Genomic DNA, 18,337 nt, shown 5'->3' on the forward strand with positions numbered 1-18,337 from the left:
GTTGTTTGACTCCTTCAATGGAGATGGAGGCAATACGGAAGCAGGTTTTGGGGACGAAGAAGATGATAATGATGACGAGGTTGTAGATAGCTCACAGCAAGCAAGCGGAGAAACCGGTTTTCCCGACAGCCTGGAACTGTTTCTCACCCTGGACCTGGAGCCAGTACCCCCTCAACCCACCCAAGGCTGCCTCCTGGACCCAGCAGGCGGAGAAGGGACCTCCGGTGAGTGTACCTTTTAAAATACTATACATGGTTTAAAAGCAAGCATGTGAAAGGATTACTTTGCCCTGGCATTCGCGGCTCTCCTGGATATACTCCCAAAGCCTTTGCAAAAGGTTTCTGGGGAGGGCAGACTTATTGCGTCCTTCATGGTAGGACACTTTACCACTCCAGGCCAGTAACACGTACTCAGGAATCATTGTACAACAAAGCACTGCAGTGTATGTTTGCTGGCGTTCAAGCAACATCCGTTCTTTATCTCTCTGTGTTATCCTCAGGAGAGTGAGATATAATCCATGGTCACCTGGTTGAAATAGGGTGCTTTTCTTCAGGGGACACTCAGAGGAGCCCATTCCTACTGGGCTGTTTGCCTGCGGCTGAACAGAAATGTTCCCCGCTGTTAGCCACAGGGAGGGGGGAGGGTTGAGGGGGTAGCCACGCGGTGGGGGGAGGCAAAATGCGACCTTGTAACGAAAGCACATGTGCTATGTATGTAATGTTAACAGCAAGGTTTACCCTGAAAGAGTGTAGCCAGTGTTTTATAAAATGTCTTTTTAAATACCGCTGTCCCTTTTTTTTTCTCCACCAGCTGCATGTGTTTCAATGATCACAGGATCTTCTCCTTCCCAGAGGCTAGTGAAGATTAGAAAGAAAAAAAAACGCACTCGAGATGAAATGTTCTCCGAGCTCATGCTGTCCTCCCACACTGACAGAGCACAGACGAATGCGTGGAGGCAAATAATGTCAGACTGCAGGAAAGCACAAAATGACCAGGAGGAGAGGTGGCAGGCTGAAGAGAGTAAGTGGCGGGCTGAAGAGAGGGCTGAAGTTCGAATGTGGCGGCAGCATGATGAGAGGAGGCAGGATTCAATGCTGAGGCTGCTGGAGGACCAAACCAGTATGCTCCAGTGTATGGTTGAGCTGCAGCAAAGGCAGCTGGAGCACAGACTGCCACTACAGCCCCTGTGTAACCAACCGCCCTCCTCCCCAAGTTCCATAGCCTCCACACCCAGACGCCCAAGAACGCGGTGGGAGGGCCTCCGGCCAACCAGCCACTCCACCACAGAGGATTGCCCAAAAAAAAGAAGGCTGTCATTCAATAAATTTTAAAGTTGTAAACTTTTAAAGTGCTGTGTGGCATTTTCCTTCCCTCCTCCACCACCCCTCCTGGGCTACCTTGGTAGTCATCCCCCTATTTGTATGATGAATGAATAAAGAATGCATGAATGTGAAGCAACAATGACTTTATTGCCTCTGCAAGCGGTGATCAAAGGGAGGAGGAGAGGGTGGTTAGCTTACAGGGAAGTAGAGTGAACCAAGGGGCGGGGGGTTTCATCAAGGAGAAACAAACAGAACTTTCACACCGTAGCCTGGCCAGTCATGAAACTGGTTTTCAAAGCCTCTCTGATGCGTACCGCACCCTCCTGTGCTCTTCTAACCGCCCTGGTGTCTGGCTGCGCGTAACCAGCAGCCAGGCGATTTGCCTCAACCTCCCACCCCGCCATAAACGTCTCCCCCTTACTCTCACAGATATTGTGGAGCACACAGCAAGCAGTAATAACAGTGGGAATATTGGTTTCGCTGAGGTCTAAGCGAGTCAGTAAACTGCGCCAGCGCGCCTTTAAACGTCCAAATGCACATTCTACCACCATTCTGCACTTGCTCAGCCTGTAGTTGAACAGCTCCTGACTACTGTCCAGGCTGCCTGTGTACGGCTTCATGAGCCATGGCATTAAGGGGTAGGCTGGGTCCCCAAGGATACATATAGGCATTTCAACATCACCAACAGTTATTTTCTGGTCTGGGAATAAAGTCCCTTCTTGAAGCTTTTGAAACAGACCAGAGTTCCTGAAGATGCGAGCGTCATGTACCTTTCCCGGCCATCCCACGTTGATGTTGGTGAAACGTCCCTTGTGATCCACCAGAGCTTGCAGCACTATTGAAAAGTACCCCTTGCGGTTTATGTACTCGCCGGCTTGGTGCTCCGGTGCCAAGATAGGGATATGGGTTCCGTCTATGGCCCCACCACAGTTAGGGAATCCAATTGCAGCAAAGCCATCCACTATGACCTGCACATTTCCCAGGGTCACTATCCTTGATATCAGCAGATCTTTGATTGCGTGGGCTACTTGCATCACAGCAGCCCCATCAGTAGATTTGCCCACTCCAAATTGATTCCCAACTGACCGGTAGCTGTCTGGTGTTGCAAGCTTCCACAGGGCTATCGCCACTCGCTTTTCAACTGTGAGGGCTGCTCTCATCTTGGTATTCATGCGCTTCAGGGCAGGGGAAAGCAAGTCACAAAGTTCCATGAAAGTGCCCTTACGCATGCGAAAGTTTCGCAGCCACTGGGAATCGTCCCAGACCTGCAACACTATGCGGTCCCACCAGTCTGTGCTTGTTTCCCGAGCCCAGAATCGGCGTTCCACAGCATGAACCTGCCCCATTAGCACCATGATGCATGCATTGGCAGGGCCCATGCTTTCAGAGAAATCTGTGTCCATGTCCTGATCACTCACGTGACCGCGCTGACGTCGCCTCCTCGCCCGGTAGCGCTTTGCCAGGTTCTGGTGCTGCATATACTGCTGGATAATGCGTGTGGTGTTTAATGTGCTCCTAATTGCCAAAGTGAGCTGAGCGGACTCCATGCTTGCCTTGGTATGGCGTCCGCACAGAAAAAAGGCGCGGAATGATTGTCTGCCGTTGCTCTGACGGAGGGAGGGGCGACTGACGACACGGCTTACAGGGTTGGCTTCAGGGGGCTAAAATCCACAAAGGGGGTGGCTTTACATCAAGGAGTAGTTCAGGCAGGACTTCACGGAGGGTTCCAATAAGAAATGGTGCACCTAAGTTATTGTTCTTATTGGAACAAGGAGGTTAGCCTGGCCTCTGATTGATACATGGCTAGATTTACCTCGCTGCACCTTCTCTGTGAGTGACTGCAGTGTGACCTAGAGGAATGAGTCCCCTAGACAGGGGAGGAGGCAAATGAGTACAAAACAAATCTGGTCTATTTCTTGTTTTGATCCACTCCATCTATCTTTTACATCTTTGGCTGACAGCAGACGGTGCAGAAGGACATATTGCCTACCTGCTCACCATAAGACGGTTCAATAGGACTGACTGCCGGACTTAAGAGAATGACCTGGTCAAGTCACTAAAAATTTAGTCCCTGCGCCCATGTCTGCCCAGGCGCTCCTGATCGACCTCACACAGGCGACCAGGAGTACCTCGGACATGACGAGGACGGCTACCAGTCGTATTGTACCGTCTGCTGCCACAAGGCAATGGGTTGCTGCTACTGTGTAGCAATGCCGTACCGCGTCTGCCAGCACCCAGGAGACATACGGTGACGGTTACCTGAGCGGACTCCATGCTTGCGGTGGTATGGCATCCGCACAGGTAACTCAGGAAAAAAGGCGCGAAACGATTGACTGCCCTTGCTTTCACGGAGGGAGGGAGGGAGGGAAGGGGGGACTGACGATATGTACCCAGAACCACCTGCGACAATGTTTCAGCCCCATCAGGCATTGGGATCTCAACCCAGAATTCCAATGGGCAGCGGAGACTGCGGGAACTGTGGGATAGCTACCCACAGTGCAACGCTCTGGAAGTCGACTCTAGCCTCGGTACTGTGGAAGCACTCCGCTGAGTTAATGCACTTAATGCACTTCTGTGGGGGGACACACACTCGAATATATAAAACCGATTTCTAAAAAACCGACTTCTATAAATTCGACCTTATTCCGTAGTGTAGACATACCCTAACAGTAATAGATATATAAATCACTAAAGTCTAAAAGCTATTAAAACTGTTAAAACTATTTACAGACTAGACAATTCTTATTTTGTAGAATGAAGCCAAAGCTGTGGACCCTGAAAGTTCCGACCCAGACTATGTGGCAGTGAGAAGGCACCGGAGAAGCCGTCGGTCCACTCCTCCCTTTCTCTCCTTAGACGGAGGCACGAGGTAAACCAGGGTGTACGTGCGTACCAATGGACAATACTTGCAAATTCTCCAGCTCCAGACATATAGTGTGCATGCATAACTCACAGGGGAATACAATAGGGACCATTACTTGAACAATTCTGCAACCCAGACAAACCCTTAAGGGATAAAGGGAGAAATGTGACGAACATGAACCCTGGATACAGCTGAAGACTTCACAAGGAAAAAAGAGACTCAGAAAGGCTACCAGAGAAATCACGTATTTTTGTTAGGATTTTATCCGACGAAATATCATCATCCTACATCCAACCTAGCAAGCTATGCTTTCGTAGTCTAAACCAGTGATCACCAACTGGTTGATCCTGATTGACTGGACGATCCTGGAGGATCTCCCAGTCAATCGCGATCTCCAGCTGTGCAGCGGGGCTGCCACTAAGATAGGCTCCCTGCCTGCCCCAGCTCCTGCCTGTAAGCACTGCCCCCACAGCTCCCATTGGCCGGGAATGGGGAGCTGTGGCCAATAGGAGCTGCGGGGGCAGTGGTTGCTGAGAGGGGCAGCACACAGAGCCACATGCCGCCTGCTCCTTCCCCCTCACCCCCCAGGGGCCGCAGGCGCTTTCCAGGAGTGGCGTGGGGCCGAGGTAGACAGGGAGCCTGCCTTAGTGGCAGCCATGCTGCACCTCCAACCACAAGCCGCTGGAGGTAAGTACTGCCCGGTGGGAGGCCACACCCCAATCCCCAGCCCTAAGCCCCCTCCCAGGGCCTGCACCCCAAACCCCAGCCCTGAGCCCCCTCCCAGAGCCAGCACCCCAAACCAGCCCTGAGCCCCCTCCTGGAGCCAGCACCCATACCCCCTCCTGCACCCCAAGCCCCAGCTCTGACCCCCCTGAGCCAACACCTGCACCCCCTCCTGTACCCCAACACTCTGCCCCAGCCATTAACCCATCCCAGAGCCAGCATCCCGTACCCCCTCCTGCACCCCAACCCCCTGCCCCAGCCCCTCTCCCAGAGCCAGAACCCTCTACCCTCTCCTGCACCCCAACTCCCTCCCAGAGCTTGCACCCCAATCCCCTGCCCCAGGCTCAGCCCAGAGCCCCCTACAAGATTCACCTTCTCACCACTGCATTCTTCAGTGAATCAGAACAGAAAAAACTGGTAGCAGAAGCCAACATTTAAAAAAAGAGCACAACAGAACACTGACTGCCCTTCAGGACACTTCTGACTGCTTTCATGAGCAGTGCTTAGGTACAATGGATGTAGGCACTTTAGAAGAGAATATATATGCACATATTTCTAGTTCAAGACTTTCAAATGAATTAAAAACTATAAAATAGGGTTTCTTTTTGAAAGTATTAATGTTTGACTTAATTGTATTCCTCCAATATTTTGTTTTTTAACTTGTTATATTTATATTATTTACTACCTGTTATATCCCTTACATTTCTCTTTTACTTATTTTTGGAAAATACATTTAAATGTATATTGGCTGGTAGATGTGCAGTATTAAATGCATGCATTGTTTAGACCTAAAACAGATAAATAATGTTTGTTCATATCCATAAATCAAGAGGTGGAATGCAGGAGAAAAATTTTAAATTTTCTTTACTGTTTCTGTTATAATACCTTTTTTAAACCGTTTTATGTAAATGTCTCCCCGTTTTAGCACAGTAAAGAAGCATTGCTTTGCTGCTTCTCCCACTCTAGATAATCCTAAAATGTACACAAAAGTATATAAATCACCCAACAGATGCCAGTATGTTACCTCTACATTTTGATCTCTAACTTTTTAAAAGTTGTTGGGAAAGGAGACACACTCTGAGGTCTGGGAGTGCTTCAGGGATGTTGCAAGATCAGTTGCCCCTGGTGCCAGAGAAACACTGGCAACTTCCACGTTAAAAAAAAAAAAAAAAACACCACACAACTGACCTGGTTTCCACTTCTAAAACTGCTGCTTTGGCAGCCACACAGTTTTTCCTGTGACAGCTTCCAACCAGATAAGATGACAGAGATAGGGTAGTAAGTTAACGTTCACAAATTGGAAAAGGCTGGGAGGGGGGAGAAAAGGTGGCAGGCAGGAGAATGTTTATTTTCACTTAGCTGCCAGAAGCCATACTAGATGCAATAGCCAAGCTAACATTTGCACAGGGAAAAAGGACTAAACTAATTTAAAATCATAGGGCCAAATCCTGATGTCCTTACTTGGGTAACCCATTTATTTAGTTAAAGCAGAGGTTTACTCAAGACAGGACTGCAAAACCTTAAAGCCTGCATTACTTTCAATAGTTTTTGTTTAATAAAAAAACCACACATTCTAAACAAAAATGTCTGTTACTTTTCACTGAAAAACCATTTGGATACACAAATAGGGATACGCCAAATGTGCTTTGAAATGTTTTATAATTCGAATCAGCCGAAGGAGGCAAAGGGAAGAATCTCGAACGAAACAAAAGGCTTGTTGGAGAAATGGAGAAACATGAAAAGGGAGCTCGGATAACAACCTCGAGTACTCCATTCTGTGCAAGCTTATACAGCGAAAACTGAAGGACGACTTTGAGAACTTCCAGAAAGAAAAGCTCCTCAAAACAGCTGAATCACGCAAGAGTCTCAGGACATGGAAGCGGGAATTGACGCAGTATAGACTGAGCGTAACAGCACTAAAGAACAAGGATGGAGAGACAGTAATCGACAGAGCAGGGATGGAGGAGGTCTGCAGGGACTTTTATACAGAACTGTTCAAATCAAGAACCAATGTCCCTCTCCCAGTGCTCCAACAGTGAGAAGAACACATCCCCCCAATAACTGTCAGCGAAGTCCAAAGCGCACTACACCAGATGAAGGAGGGAAAAGCTTCAGGCAAAGATGGAATAAGGTCAGAAATTATTTCTGCAGGAGGCGAAGAACTTTGGAAGGCCCTCGCTTTAAGATTCAGTCGACATCTTGAAGAAGGAAGAATACCATCAAGCTGGAAGGAGTTGAATATCATCTTGCTGCACATGAAGGGGGATCAAGAAAAGCTTAAGAACTACCGCCCTATATGCTTGCTCTCTCACATCTACAAGCTCTTTACAAAGGTGATAACGAACTGACTTTCGCGGAGTCTGGATGAACAACAGCCAAGAGAGCAGGCAGGATTCCGAAGAAATTTCAGCACGATCAACCATATATTTACCCTTAGTCAGCTCCTAGAAAGAGCGAGGGAATACAAACTCCCGCTGTGCATTGCTTTCGTCAACTATGAAAAAGCCTTCGTTCGCGTCCAGTTTAACGCAATTTTAAAGGCATTCACAGAGCAGGGCATTAACACGCAATACATCAGTTTGTTGAAGGAAGCAAATACTGGATGCACAACAGATATTACTCTCCTCGAAACTCACCTCCGCATGCCTATCAAGAAAGGCGTGAAGCAAGGAGATACAATTTCATCGAAACTATTCACTGCCTGCCTCGAAATGCTTACGAAGAAGATCAATTGGAGGAGTGGTGTCAACATAAACGGAGAACGATTACCTCATCTCAGATTCGCAGACGACATCGTGCTAATTGCCGAAAGCATCAACCAACTGCTGAGCATGCTATGAAGACAAGAAAAGCAGTCAGGTCAGCCTGAAAATGAACCGCTGTAAAACGAAATACATGCGACCAGACGTCTTACAAAAAGCCAGAATAATGGTAGCAGGAGAAGAAATCGAAGAAGTGGAAAGGTACGCATATTTGCGCCAAGAAGTCAATATGCGCCAAGACCTGAACGGAGAACTCTCGCGAAGGATTCAGGCAGGATGGTGTACGTTCGATTCCATCAAGGACGTCCTCAAAGGAAAAATCAACAAGACCACACACACAAATATCTTTAATTCAACAGTGCTGCCAGCCATCTTGTACGGCAGTGAAACGTGTGCACTGACAAAGAGAGAAGAGCAGCGGCTGTCGGTAGCTGAAAGGGCAATGGAACGAGCTATGTTGGGAAATCTCCCTTCTGGATCGCATCCCAAATGAAATTATCAGAGAACGCAGGGGTGTGAAAGATATTGTTGAGGAAAGCAGACATAATAAGATGCGATGGGCAGGCCACACAGCACAGCTTATGGACAATAGGTGGATCGCAATCATAGCTGAGTGGTACCCATGAGAACAGAAAAGACCACCCGGCCGGCCTCCAAGAAGATGGGAAGATGACATTGTTAAATGTTTCGGACGAGCATGGAGAAAAAAGGCAAGAGTGCGAAAAGAACGGCAGATGTGTTGTGATTGGCACAGTCTTAAAGACATCTGAAGACCAATCGATCCAGGTGAATTGGAATCAAGCACTCTAAGTGTGCATTTTATGGTTATTAAACCACTTCTCTACTCTTGGTGTGTCGATAGCACTCAGCCATTGGCCTCACACACACCAAAGCACACTGGTGTTCATTAATAACTGCTAGTATAGCTTAATGCATTACACTGCTTAAGTAACTTCCCTTTCTCTAAAGATAAGCACTATTTATTTGAAAAATTTAAAACAGGTTTCCTAGTGTTGCAGGTTTTTAGCAGCACAAAACCAATTAACATCAACAGGAAATGAACAACAATGAAATATTACACCACTGTCAAGATAAGATATACTTTGTGTGCCTGACCTTGGAATTTTTAAAAATTAATTATATAGTAAAAGAAAAAGCATTGAAGAAAATCAACCAAGATGAAGGTATTTTATTTAAAAAAATAAATCACACAGTACATTTTAGAAAATGCAAACCCCCCCTATGCACCTAAGTGAAATACTACGACGGAAAATTTCTTCCTGACTAGAGCTATCAATTTGTGCTCAAAAATATGAGGATTACAATTCTAGATGTTAAGAGAAGAAAAAGCACCTTTAAGTAATCTAATCCATCACCCTAGCCAATGGCCAACAGTTCCCTACAGTATATTTTCTAACTTTTTGTCCAGTCAAAGTTTAAATGTCTAAATGATGGGCTTCCACCACTTTCCTTGGGATTCTTTTGCTTAGCCTAAGAAATTTTAGCATGAGCAAGTTTTGCTTCTACTTGGATCTCAATTTCCTCTCCTTCCTTGTCATTAACATAATTCAACTATCTGGTAACTACTCTATTTTTTCCTCCACATCTCTGAGTTATGTTTTAGACAAAGTATACATGTTTAACTCTTTTAATCTTTCTTCATAAATCGCCAGATTCAAAGCCTGATGATTTGTAATTCTCTTCTGAACTCCTTCCAGTTTGTCAATTTCTTCCTGGCAAAGATATTAATATAATATTCCAGATGCAGTTGCAGCCATATAAACAGGGATTACTACCTCTCTGCATAGGCAGCCCACAACTGCACTCACCTTTTTGTTATCATATCCCATTGCAAGACCATGTCTTATCTTGCTCTCTATTATAAACTTCCTCCCCCAGAACACTCATCATTACTCATCAATTTCCAAGTTGAATTGCATGTTAATTTCTGATTTCTCTAGGACCTTTTGTGTCATTTCTCTGTTTTCACTAGTGTTTGCAACTTCAGTAAATTTTGTTGAGATGCTGAAAATCAAGATCAGTCATCATATTCACATACCTCACTTGACACAATGACATGCTGCTCTTTCAAATAAAGAATAATGATGCACATTTTAAAAACAGCCATCAGTGCAGTGTCATATGATCCTTTAGCAAGTTCTCTGTCCGCATATACCAATGAGATCAGGAGTAACTCCATTTAAGTAAGGAAATTATGATTTTTTAACAATGTGGAGAATCAGAACCAATCCTGCAAAGACTTACGCATATGCTTAACTTTACATATGTGAGCAGTCCCACTGATATTAAGCAGACTACTCATACCTGTAAAGCTATGCACATTTGCAAGTACAGGACCTGAACTTTAAAAAACCAAAACAAAACAAAAAAACCAACACAAAAAAATCTTAAAGCTCTTTGTTTCAATATCTTGCAGGGGAGCAAGTGTCATAGGTTAATTGTATACACTGTACAACTGCACTTCCTTTGATCAGTTTTAAACATGTTACCTTTTAAGTTCAATGAGTGCTCTCTTGCTTTTGTATTATGGAAAAGGTAAATAGGAGCACCTGGTAGGCCAAAATATGTAGCAAAAACATTGACCCTTACTTTTCTCCTTTATATATTAATAATACTAGTATTTTTAATTTACTCCTCATATGGAAGCTTTTCCTCCCGTCCTCAGCACTTTCTGTAAAGTGAAGATTTCAGATTCTAGTGGTTACAATCCAGTACTTTTTATGAGCACTGAATTTACAAAAAACACGAAATTAATAAACAAACAACAGACTAAAGCTAAAAAGGCCACTGGATACTTAGGAGGAGGGAAAGTATATTGCGGAATCGGGGGGAGGGGGGGAAGGGCGGAGAGAAACAAAGCAGAGTTGTTAAACAGCTATTTTTTTTTTCTAAAGTAGAAGGTTGAGACCTGCACAAATCAGATCTTTTTTCCAGGAAGAAACAGACAAAGGAGATATGCAATTATAGGTTTTTTTCCCATGGCACAGTAAAACGAATAGGATTAAAAGAAAAACTTTTAAAGAGTAGGCATGTTGTGTTGACTGGCCTTTTTCCTATCCCCTAATATTTCTGATATTCAAACTCATACCATACCACCCGACACTTAATCACATAGGGAGTCCAAGTGACTGTCACTAAAACATCCCACACAGAGACCAAACCACACCATTGATGCTACTATTCTAACTGAATGAATGCCAAACAAGCCATCAATGAAAAATACCACCAAGGAACAACATTGTGTATGCCAAGAAAGATATTTTTTGGAAAGGAACACTGACCCACCTAGGTTATCAGAATCAAAAGAAACATCAAGTGGACTTCTTAAAGACCATTTCTGACCTAGAGAAAGCTCAAGGAAATTTTATAGCAGTATACTGGAGTTACAATACAGAAGCCAGTAGACAGAGCTCTACTATGGATTATCTGGGTTTTGTACTGGAGAAAAAGGTGCACATCTATAAGTAACTGATAAAAACCAATGTAGTAGAGAATGTAAAAAACTGATAATTTTAAGGGAATAATACATATTAATGTGCAATTCAGTCCCCCTCTAAAAATGCCACCACAGCTTTTACAGCTAGTCTCCAAACATGAAGAATCAAAGCACTGGAAAATTGAGTTCTCCAAAAAATATAATCTTATAGCTTCAGTAGCTATTTTAAAATGCACATACAAAAGGAATCCAGCCAAATATACACATAATTCATTTGCTCCCAGTCAAAGCTATACCAACGCCTGAACTTCAGCTTGGCCACCGTATAGTAGAGTCACAAGATACCAGAAACAGAGTTTCTGATGTAAGGAAGCAAAAAGTTTAAAAATCCAGATGCCTGGATACGACCATGAAAAGATTAAAGTCATGATGGCAAAGCATGTACTTTGGGAAACCTTCTCCAACAAGTATCAGAGGGGTAGCCGTGTTAGTCTGTATCCACAAAAACAACTAGGAGTCCAGTGGCACTTTAAAGACTAACAGATTTATTTGGGCATAAGCTTTCGCGGGTAAAAAAAAATTCTTCAGATGCATCTGAAGAAGTGGGTTTTTTACCCACAAAAGCTTATGCCCAAATAAATCTGTTAGTCTTTAAGGTGCCACTGGTCTTCTCCATCAGAAGAGAAAAAGAATTAAAATCTGTGAAAGCAGACCATCTTTAAACTAGATTCATACGAGATGAAGGAACGATTTAAAGGAAATCTCTCCCTTTTTAATTGAAACATTTTAGAACTGCAGCCCCCAAAATGCAACCCAGATGTTAAGCTGACAGAACACAATAGGTCTCCAATCAAAAATCAAGAAAATTCAAAATAAATGACAAGGTAAAGCTTAACACTAGGCCTCAAGTTACACTAGTGTAAATAGCTCTGTCATCTGTTCCAGTCTGGGCAAGTCCTCTCTCTCCCCTGAATATCGCTACTCATTCTGCTAGCATCTTTTTAGAAATCTTTTAAAAGTGCCTTATGGAACTAAAGAACACAAGTGATTAAAATGATGGCTTGCAGCAGCAGTTTATATGGCATAAAACATAAAAAACTCTTTACAATTGAAACACAGTGCGTGCCAAGTTAATGTCAATACATTCGTTTTTGATGCAGAATGCTTCAAAATCTCTTCGTACTGTACATAATTCAGTGAGTGAGGAGAGACTAAAAGGGTATTTTTCGGGGGGGGGGGGGGGGGGGAGCATGGATGGGGGAAGGAGGTACTGAAAGGACTTCAATCTGACATTCCAGGTGTGTAAAACATTCAGGTCAGTATAGTTTACAGCAGACTAAAGAAACATGAAATTGCATTATGCAGAGCTACGATGTTGTACTGTATAAATAAAACAGATACCAATAATTAAATAATAAAGAAGAATCCAAAGTCTCTTCAGAATACTACAGCACTCCTTAGAGACAGTCCCTTGTAATTTCCACTTAGAAAACGACTTGTATCCAAGCTCTTTTGAAGATGATTTTCAAAGTAGGATACTTCCAGAAGCGTGAACAATTTATTCAAGTGGTATGAATTTCTGGCTGGAAAAATTAAAGAAATACTGTCCAAGAAATTCATGTTTATAAATAAGTGATTTTCAAAAAACCTTAAAGTTTATGTGTTTTTTCTTGCTTGGACATTTAACAGTTTTTTGGGGAGAGAGTTTAAACTTTCCCTGCTGGTATCTGAAACTCAGATAACAATGGGTGTCTGTCTTTCTTCAGTTCTCATTTTGCTATCAACAGGAAGCAAACAACTTCAAACCTCAGAAGGGTGGAGCACATCAGGAGAAAGAAAGGAGCTGTCCATTGGGACGCATCCCTCACCAACCTGCTGTAGAGGAAGAGCGGGCCTACCTGCTGGAATCCGTTGAGTCTCCCCTGACATAAGATAACATAATTATAATGAGACAAGAGAAGGAGCCACCAAGTTTCTGTACATGAAAAAATATGTGGCACTCAGCCAGTAGGGAAAATTAGAACCATAAAACGAGAAGAATGAAAGACTTTGCTACTGACTCATCACATCTGCATTTCTGATCTATATTAATTGAAGCAAGAAAAATAGACTGCTGACAGCGAAAAGCCAGAACAGAGCAACAAGGTTTAGAAACACTGCTTTTCGTTTTGCTTAGAGAAAGATGAATCTGTTGATGAAATTACTCTCCTACAACCAACTCTCATAATGACCTTAAAATAGTCTGATCAGGTCACACACAGGGAGCCAGTTATGGCCTGGAAGCTCCTCTAAATAACATCAGCTGGCAACTGTCCCCAGAAGACCACTGCCCGCTGAGCACAGCTGAAGCACATCACACACTGGCCATTCCTTCTTTCTGGCCCCTGAGGAGGGGAGCATCAAAGTTAGCTCTACCTGGCTCTATGAGGGCTTGGGACTCACCCATCCTAGGGGAATGCAGCCAGCTTTCAGTCCCCGATTGTGCCCTCTGAGCAACAGAAAGCATCAGAGTGGGCAAAGAATCTGCCTCTTGCAATTTAAGTTTTTATATTCCCATGTTCGCTCTGTGCATGCAGAACACATACAATATGGCCCTGATCTTGCAAGGCACAGAGTGCCCTCAACTCCTATTGACTTCAGTAACACTTGATGTGCTCAGCATTTGCAGAATTGAACCCTATATATTATTATTTATAATCTGCAGAGTGCCAAGAATGAGTAGGCTTTTTACATGCAAGTAAGAAAACCATCTGTTCTCCAAAAGCTTACAATCCAATTACATAATGCAAAGGCAATATATAAAAGGAAGGTAAAAACAGAATGAACAAGCAGTGGAACATAAGTAATATTTTGTTAGTTTAACAGTTTTAATATTTTTTTTTTGCTGCTGTTGTTTAATAATAGAGATTATGTCCACTTCCATGAGAAAAGCACTAAGATTCACAGGCTTCAAAGAAGAATGTTTCAATGATGGATTTGAAGGAGGCGAAGGTGGAGATGTGGCATACTGGTTCAAGTAAAAGATTACAGACATTTTCAGGGAGGTCAGAAATACTGGTCTCCAAAACACTGAATTTTCTTCAACAGGAACAATTGTTGTGGTTTTATTCGTGAACTAAATATACCTGAATCTTCTATACGTATAATTCTTCCTAACACAGTTCCAATCATAATGTTTTATTCTAGACCATTTCTTACCAAATTTTTGAAGAGAGCAGTCAACTCCTTTGTAAACACAGAAAATTTTAAAAACGCTGTTCCCAAATCTGGATCATCCCTACAGACACAGTTGCCTCCAAATTTCTCCAATGCTTGAGTGTACTGTTCTTCATTTTCCACATGAGCTTCAAAAGAGCAAATGCAAAATTAACTCCAATAGCTACATGAACAAATTACTGAAAGTTACAACTGGCTAAAACAAAATTCCAGAACTTTCAGATGACAATCTCTTTATTAACTTACTTTATATGTCAACTTGATACATTCAAATTAATACTTCTTAAAAAAATAAAGTTTGTTAGATTATGCACCAAAATAATTCTTCAGTAGTAAATTTAGTTTATGATCTTTGATTAAAAACACTGGCACGTGTCTTACTATAGATCTGTAAAAAGCACAATGATTTTCCCCACCCGAGAAATCCCACTCTGTTTCCTGGGAGATAAAAACTCTGTAAATAAAATTAGTCAAAGTTCACAAAGGGATAGTGAAATGAAGAACAAAACACATATTATGTGATTCACTTCACAACAGCATGTTCATTCCTCAAACATTGAAGGCATACATGTTATCAAAAACAGAAAGCTTGACATTCTTTAAATGAAACACAAGAACACACTAATTTCGTATCCAGCCTACTAACTGGTTAGGTCTACCACTTATCTGTGTCTAACGTTAGACACCAAAACACACACTTACTGCCCTTTTCAGTATTTTAGCCTTTTACAAAGTTTGAGCCTAACCTACCTGAATGTGTTAAAAACATATTTAATTGATGCTAAGCTGACTGGACAGAAGTGCACAACTTTTAAAAACTGAAAAGATTCTGAGCTGAACTATCTGGTAACCTCCTTTTAAAATGATGAAGCTTGTACTTTATATTTTATACATACAAAATAAAGTATGTTAAAGAACATTTAGCTTGCCAAGTTAAGCACTCTAAAACTAGGAAGCACCTGATTTACAGTTGCCATTGCAGCCTTAATTTTGCCCACTTGTGCTTCTATCCTGTATATTGAATGAGGTACAGGTCCTTTGGGAAAAAATAGTATGCAATCATGTAATTAAAGTGTACAGCCTAATGCATACATACAAGAGGGCTGGTTTAAGGTCGCACAGACAACATTCATTTGGGCATTTCCTAACTTTCCAGTGCTTGAAAACTACATTATTTTGTATGTAATTTCCTTGTTTTTTTAAAAAGAGAGAAAAATAAATTCTATGATGTGTAACTGTACATATCCCCCCAACATGCAACATCAGCAAGGTTTGAATCTTGTGCTGCAGTGCTGAAGGTTCAGACTTCGAACACTTAAGCAAAGTACATTAGCTGGCAGCAAGAGAAGGTCACCATCCAAGGGAGGGAGGAGAACGAGGCGCTGGCATGACGGATGGATCCAGATGTACGGTTGGTTTTCTTTCTTCTCCTTCCCCATTCCCCTGGAAGGTGAGGGGCTTCTGCCCCATGGAGCGCCCCAGAATTAGGGATGCCAGGTCCAAAGAGCAGTGTGGTTTGGAGGGGAGGCTTCCCTCCTCTCTCCCCGCTACAGATGCTCCCCGGTGTTCGGAGTACGGAGTGTGGTGGGGGTGAGTGTAACAGTAGCATGAGCCTGGCCTTAGAAAAGAAGGTTCATGATCAATTATTATTTGGGCACATTCCCAAAATTACCCTAAGGAACACAAGCCACATTAGGGAAATAGCAATTTGAGTAGTTTATCTTGTAGCCAAACCCGAACAGAATTTCAGGGACAAAGAAAAGACATCTCTAGCCGAGGGCTTTCTCCCTGATGATTTCAAAGTCCCACTGCAAACAATGGAGGTGTTAAAACTTCTCAAAAAATGCAAAAGAATCTCATAATGGAAAGTATTAAACAATTTTTAAAAATTCCCCCCGAAAACATTTATCTGGAAGCAGACACCCAGCATAGAAAATTTCACCCCAGACTGTTAAAATGTGGCCATTACAAGCAATTGAAAATGGAGTCTAATGATGGGAAGTGCTGGGCAACCTTAACAACAGGAAGTGCTACCGGCCCCGGCTATAATAAATATTTTTTTCCTTGTACTGTATTCCTCTCCCATCACCATTCATAAATCATTCCTGATGAACTGTGAGGTCTTCACATCAGGGCTGTTTCTTTATAGATGTCTGTACATTGCCTAGCATAACAGGGCCCAGATCATGATGGGGCCTATGGTAATTTAAGTACTAAATAACATTACCCCCCGAGTCTCAAATCAGGACCTTCATGGTCCAAAGGTGGCAACTCTGGTAGTTGACGCAAGAGGGAGTCTCCTCCTGAGTGAGTATGAGTTATACTAAGCATATTATCAATTTCAAGTTATTCTTTACTTCTTCCAGCCAGCACACCACCCATTGCACAGGTCACAGATTTCCAGCCATATCTAGTGTGCATGTATATTAAGATAGGGTTTTTCCAGCTCAAGCTGCTGTGAACTTCAGGATGAGAACAAATAGATTATTAAAACAATCAATCTGCATGCACCTAGAAGAAAATAAGGTGATAAGTAATAGCCAGCAAGGATTTGTCAAGAAAATATCATGCTAAACCAAACAAATTTCTTTCTGACAGAGTAACTGGCCTAGTGCACAGGGAGGAAGCAGTAGACATGACACTGTGACGGAGTGGGAATTTTTTATAAATATTTTGTATGAATATTGTGTGTGCCTCAGTTTCCCTCATATGCGGCATTGTCACCTAGTGGATGGGAAAGGGCTGTTTATTCTCCGGCAGGCTACCACACAGGTGAGACTGATGCGTGGCTGTCTGCGGTCTGCCCCACCATTGGAGAGTCCATGAAGACAGGAGAGCTGGCTGTATTTTAAAGAATCCTTATTGAGGTTGCAGGCACAAAGCATCCAGATGTGTAGAAAGAATAGTAAATATGGCAGGTGACCAGCTTGGCTTAACAGTGAAATCCTTGCTTATCTTAAACACAAAAAATAAGCTTACAAGAAGTAGAAGATTGGACAAATGACCAGGGAGGGGTATAAAAATATTGCTCACACATGCAGGAGTGAAATCAGGAAGGCCTAATCACACTTGGAGTTGCAGCTAGCAAGAGATGTTAAGAGTAACAAGAAGGGTTTCTTCAGGCATGTTAGCAACAAGGTGGTGGTCAGGGAAAGTGTGGGCCCCTTACTGAATGAGGGAGGCAACCTAGCGACAGAGGATGTGGAAAAAGCTAATGTACTCAATGCTTTTTTTGCCTCTGTCTTCACTAGCAAGGTCAGCTCCCAGACTACTGCACTGGGCAGCACAGCATGGGGAGGAGGTGACCAGCCCTCTGTGGAGAAAGAAGTGGTTCAGGACTATAGAGAAAAGCTGGACAAGCACAAGTCCATGGATAGCGCTGCATCCAACAGTGCTAAAGGAGTTGGCGGATGTGATTGCAGAGCCATTGGCCATTATCTTTGAAAACTCGTGGCGATCGGGGGAGGTCCTGGACGACTGGAAAAAGGCTAATGTAGTGCCCATCTTTAAAAAACGGAAGGAGGAGGATCCTGGGAACTACAGGCCAGTCAGCCTCACCTCAGTCCCTGAAAAAATCATGGAGCAGGTCCTCAAGGAATCCATTCTGAAGCAGTTAGAGGAAAGTGATCAGGAACAGTCAGCATGGATTCACCAAGGGCAAGTCATGCCTGACTAATCTAATTGCGTTCTATGTTGAGATAACTGGCTCTGTGGATGAGGGGAAAGCAGTGGACGTGTTATCTCCTGACTTTAGCAAAGCTTTTGATACTGTCTCCCATAGTATTCTTGCCAGCAAGTTGAAGTATGGGCTGGATGAATGGACTATAAGGTGGATAGAAAGCTGGCTAGATTGTCGGGCTCAACAGGTAGTGATCAATGGCTCCATGTCTAGTTGGCAGCCGGTATCAAGTGGAGTGCCCCAAGGGTCGGTCCTCGGGCTGGTTTTGTTCAATATCTTCATTAATGATCTGGAGGATGGCATGGATTGCACCCT

The 18,337-nt window shown here is 43.3% G+C and overlaps 1 protein-coding gene across 4 annotated transcripts in view; it reads right to left on the reverse strand.

The window, feature by feature from the left end:
- The window catches only part of ASAP2 (ArfGAP with SH3 domain, ankyrin repeat and PH domain 2), a 174,208-nt gene that overhangs the window by 114,151 nt on the left and 41,720 nt on the right, over positions 1-18,337 (reverse strand). For all 4 annotated transcript variants that reach the window (XM_074947676.1, XM_074947678.1, XM_074947679.1 and 1 more), the window contains exon 3: positions 14,326-14,471. In XM_074947676.1, coding sequence (XP_074803777.1) covers positions 14,326-14,471 — 146 coding nt within the window. The remainder of the gene's footprint in view (positions 1-14,325; positions 14,472-18,337) is intronic.

This window comes from Natator depressus, chromosome 3, assembly GCF_965152275.1.
Source record: "Natator depressus isolate rNatDep1 chromosome 3, rNatDep2.hap1, whole genome shotgun sequence".
NCBI lineage: Eukaryota > Metazoa > Chordata > Testudines > Cheloniidae > Natator > Natator depressus.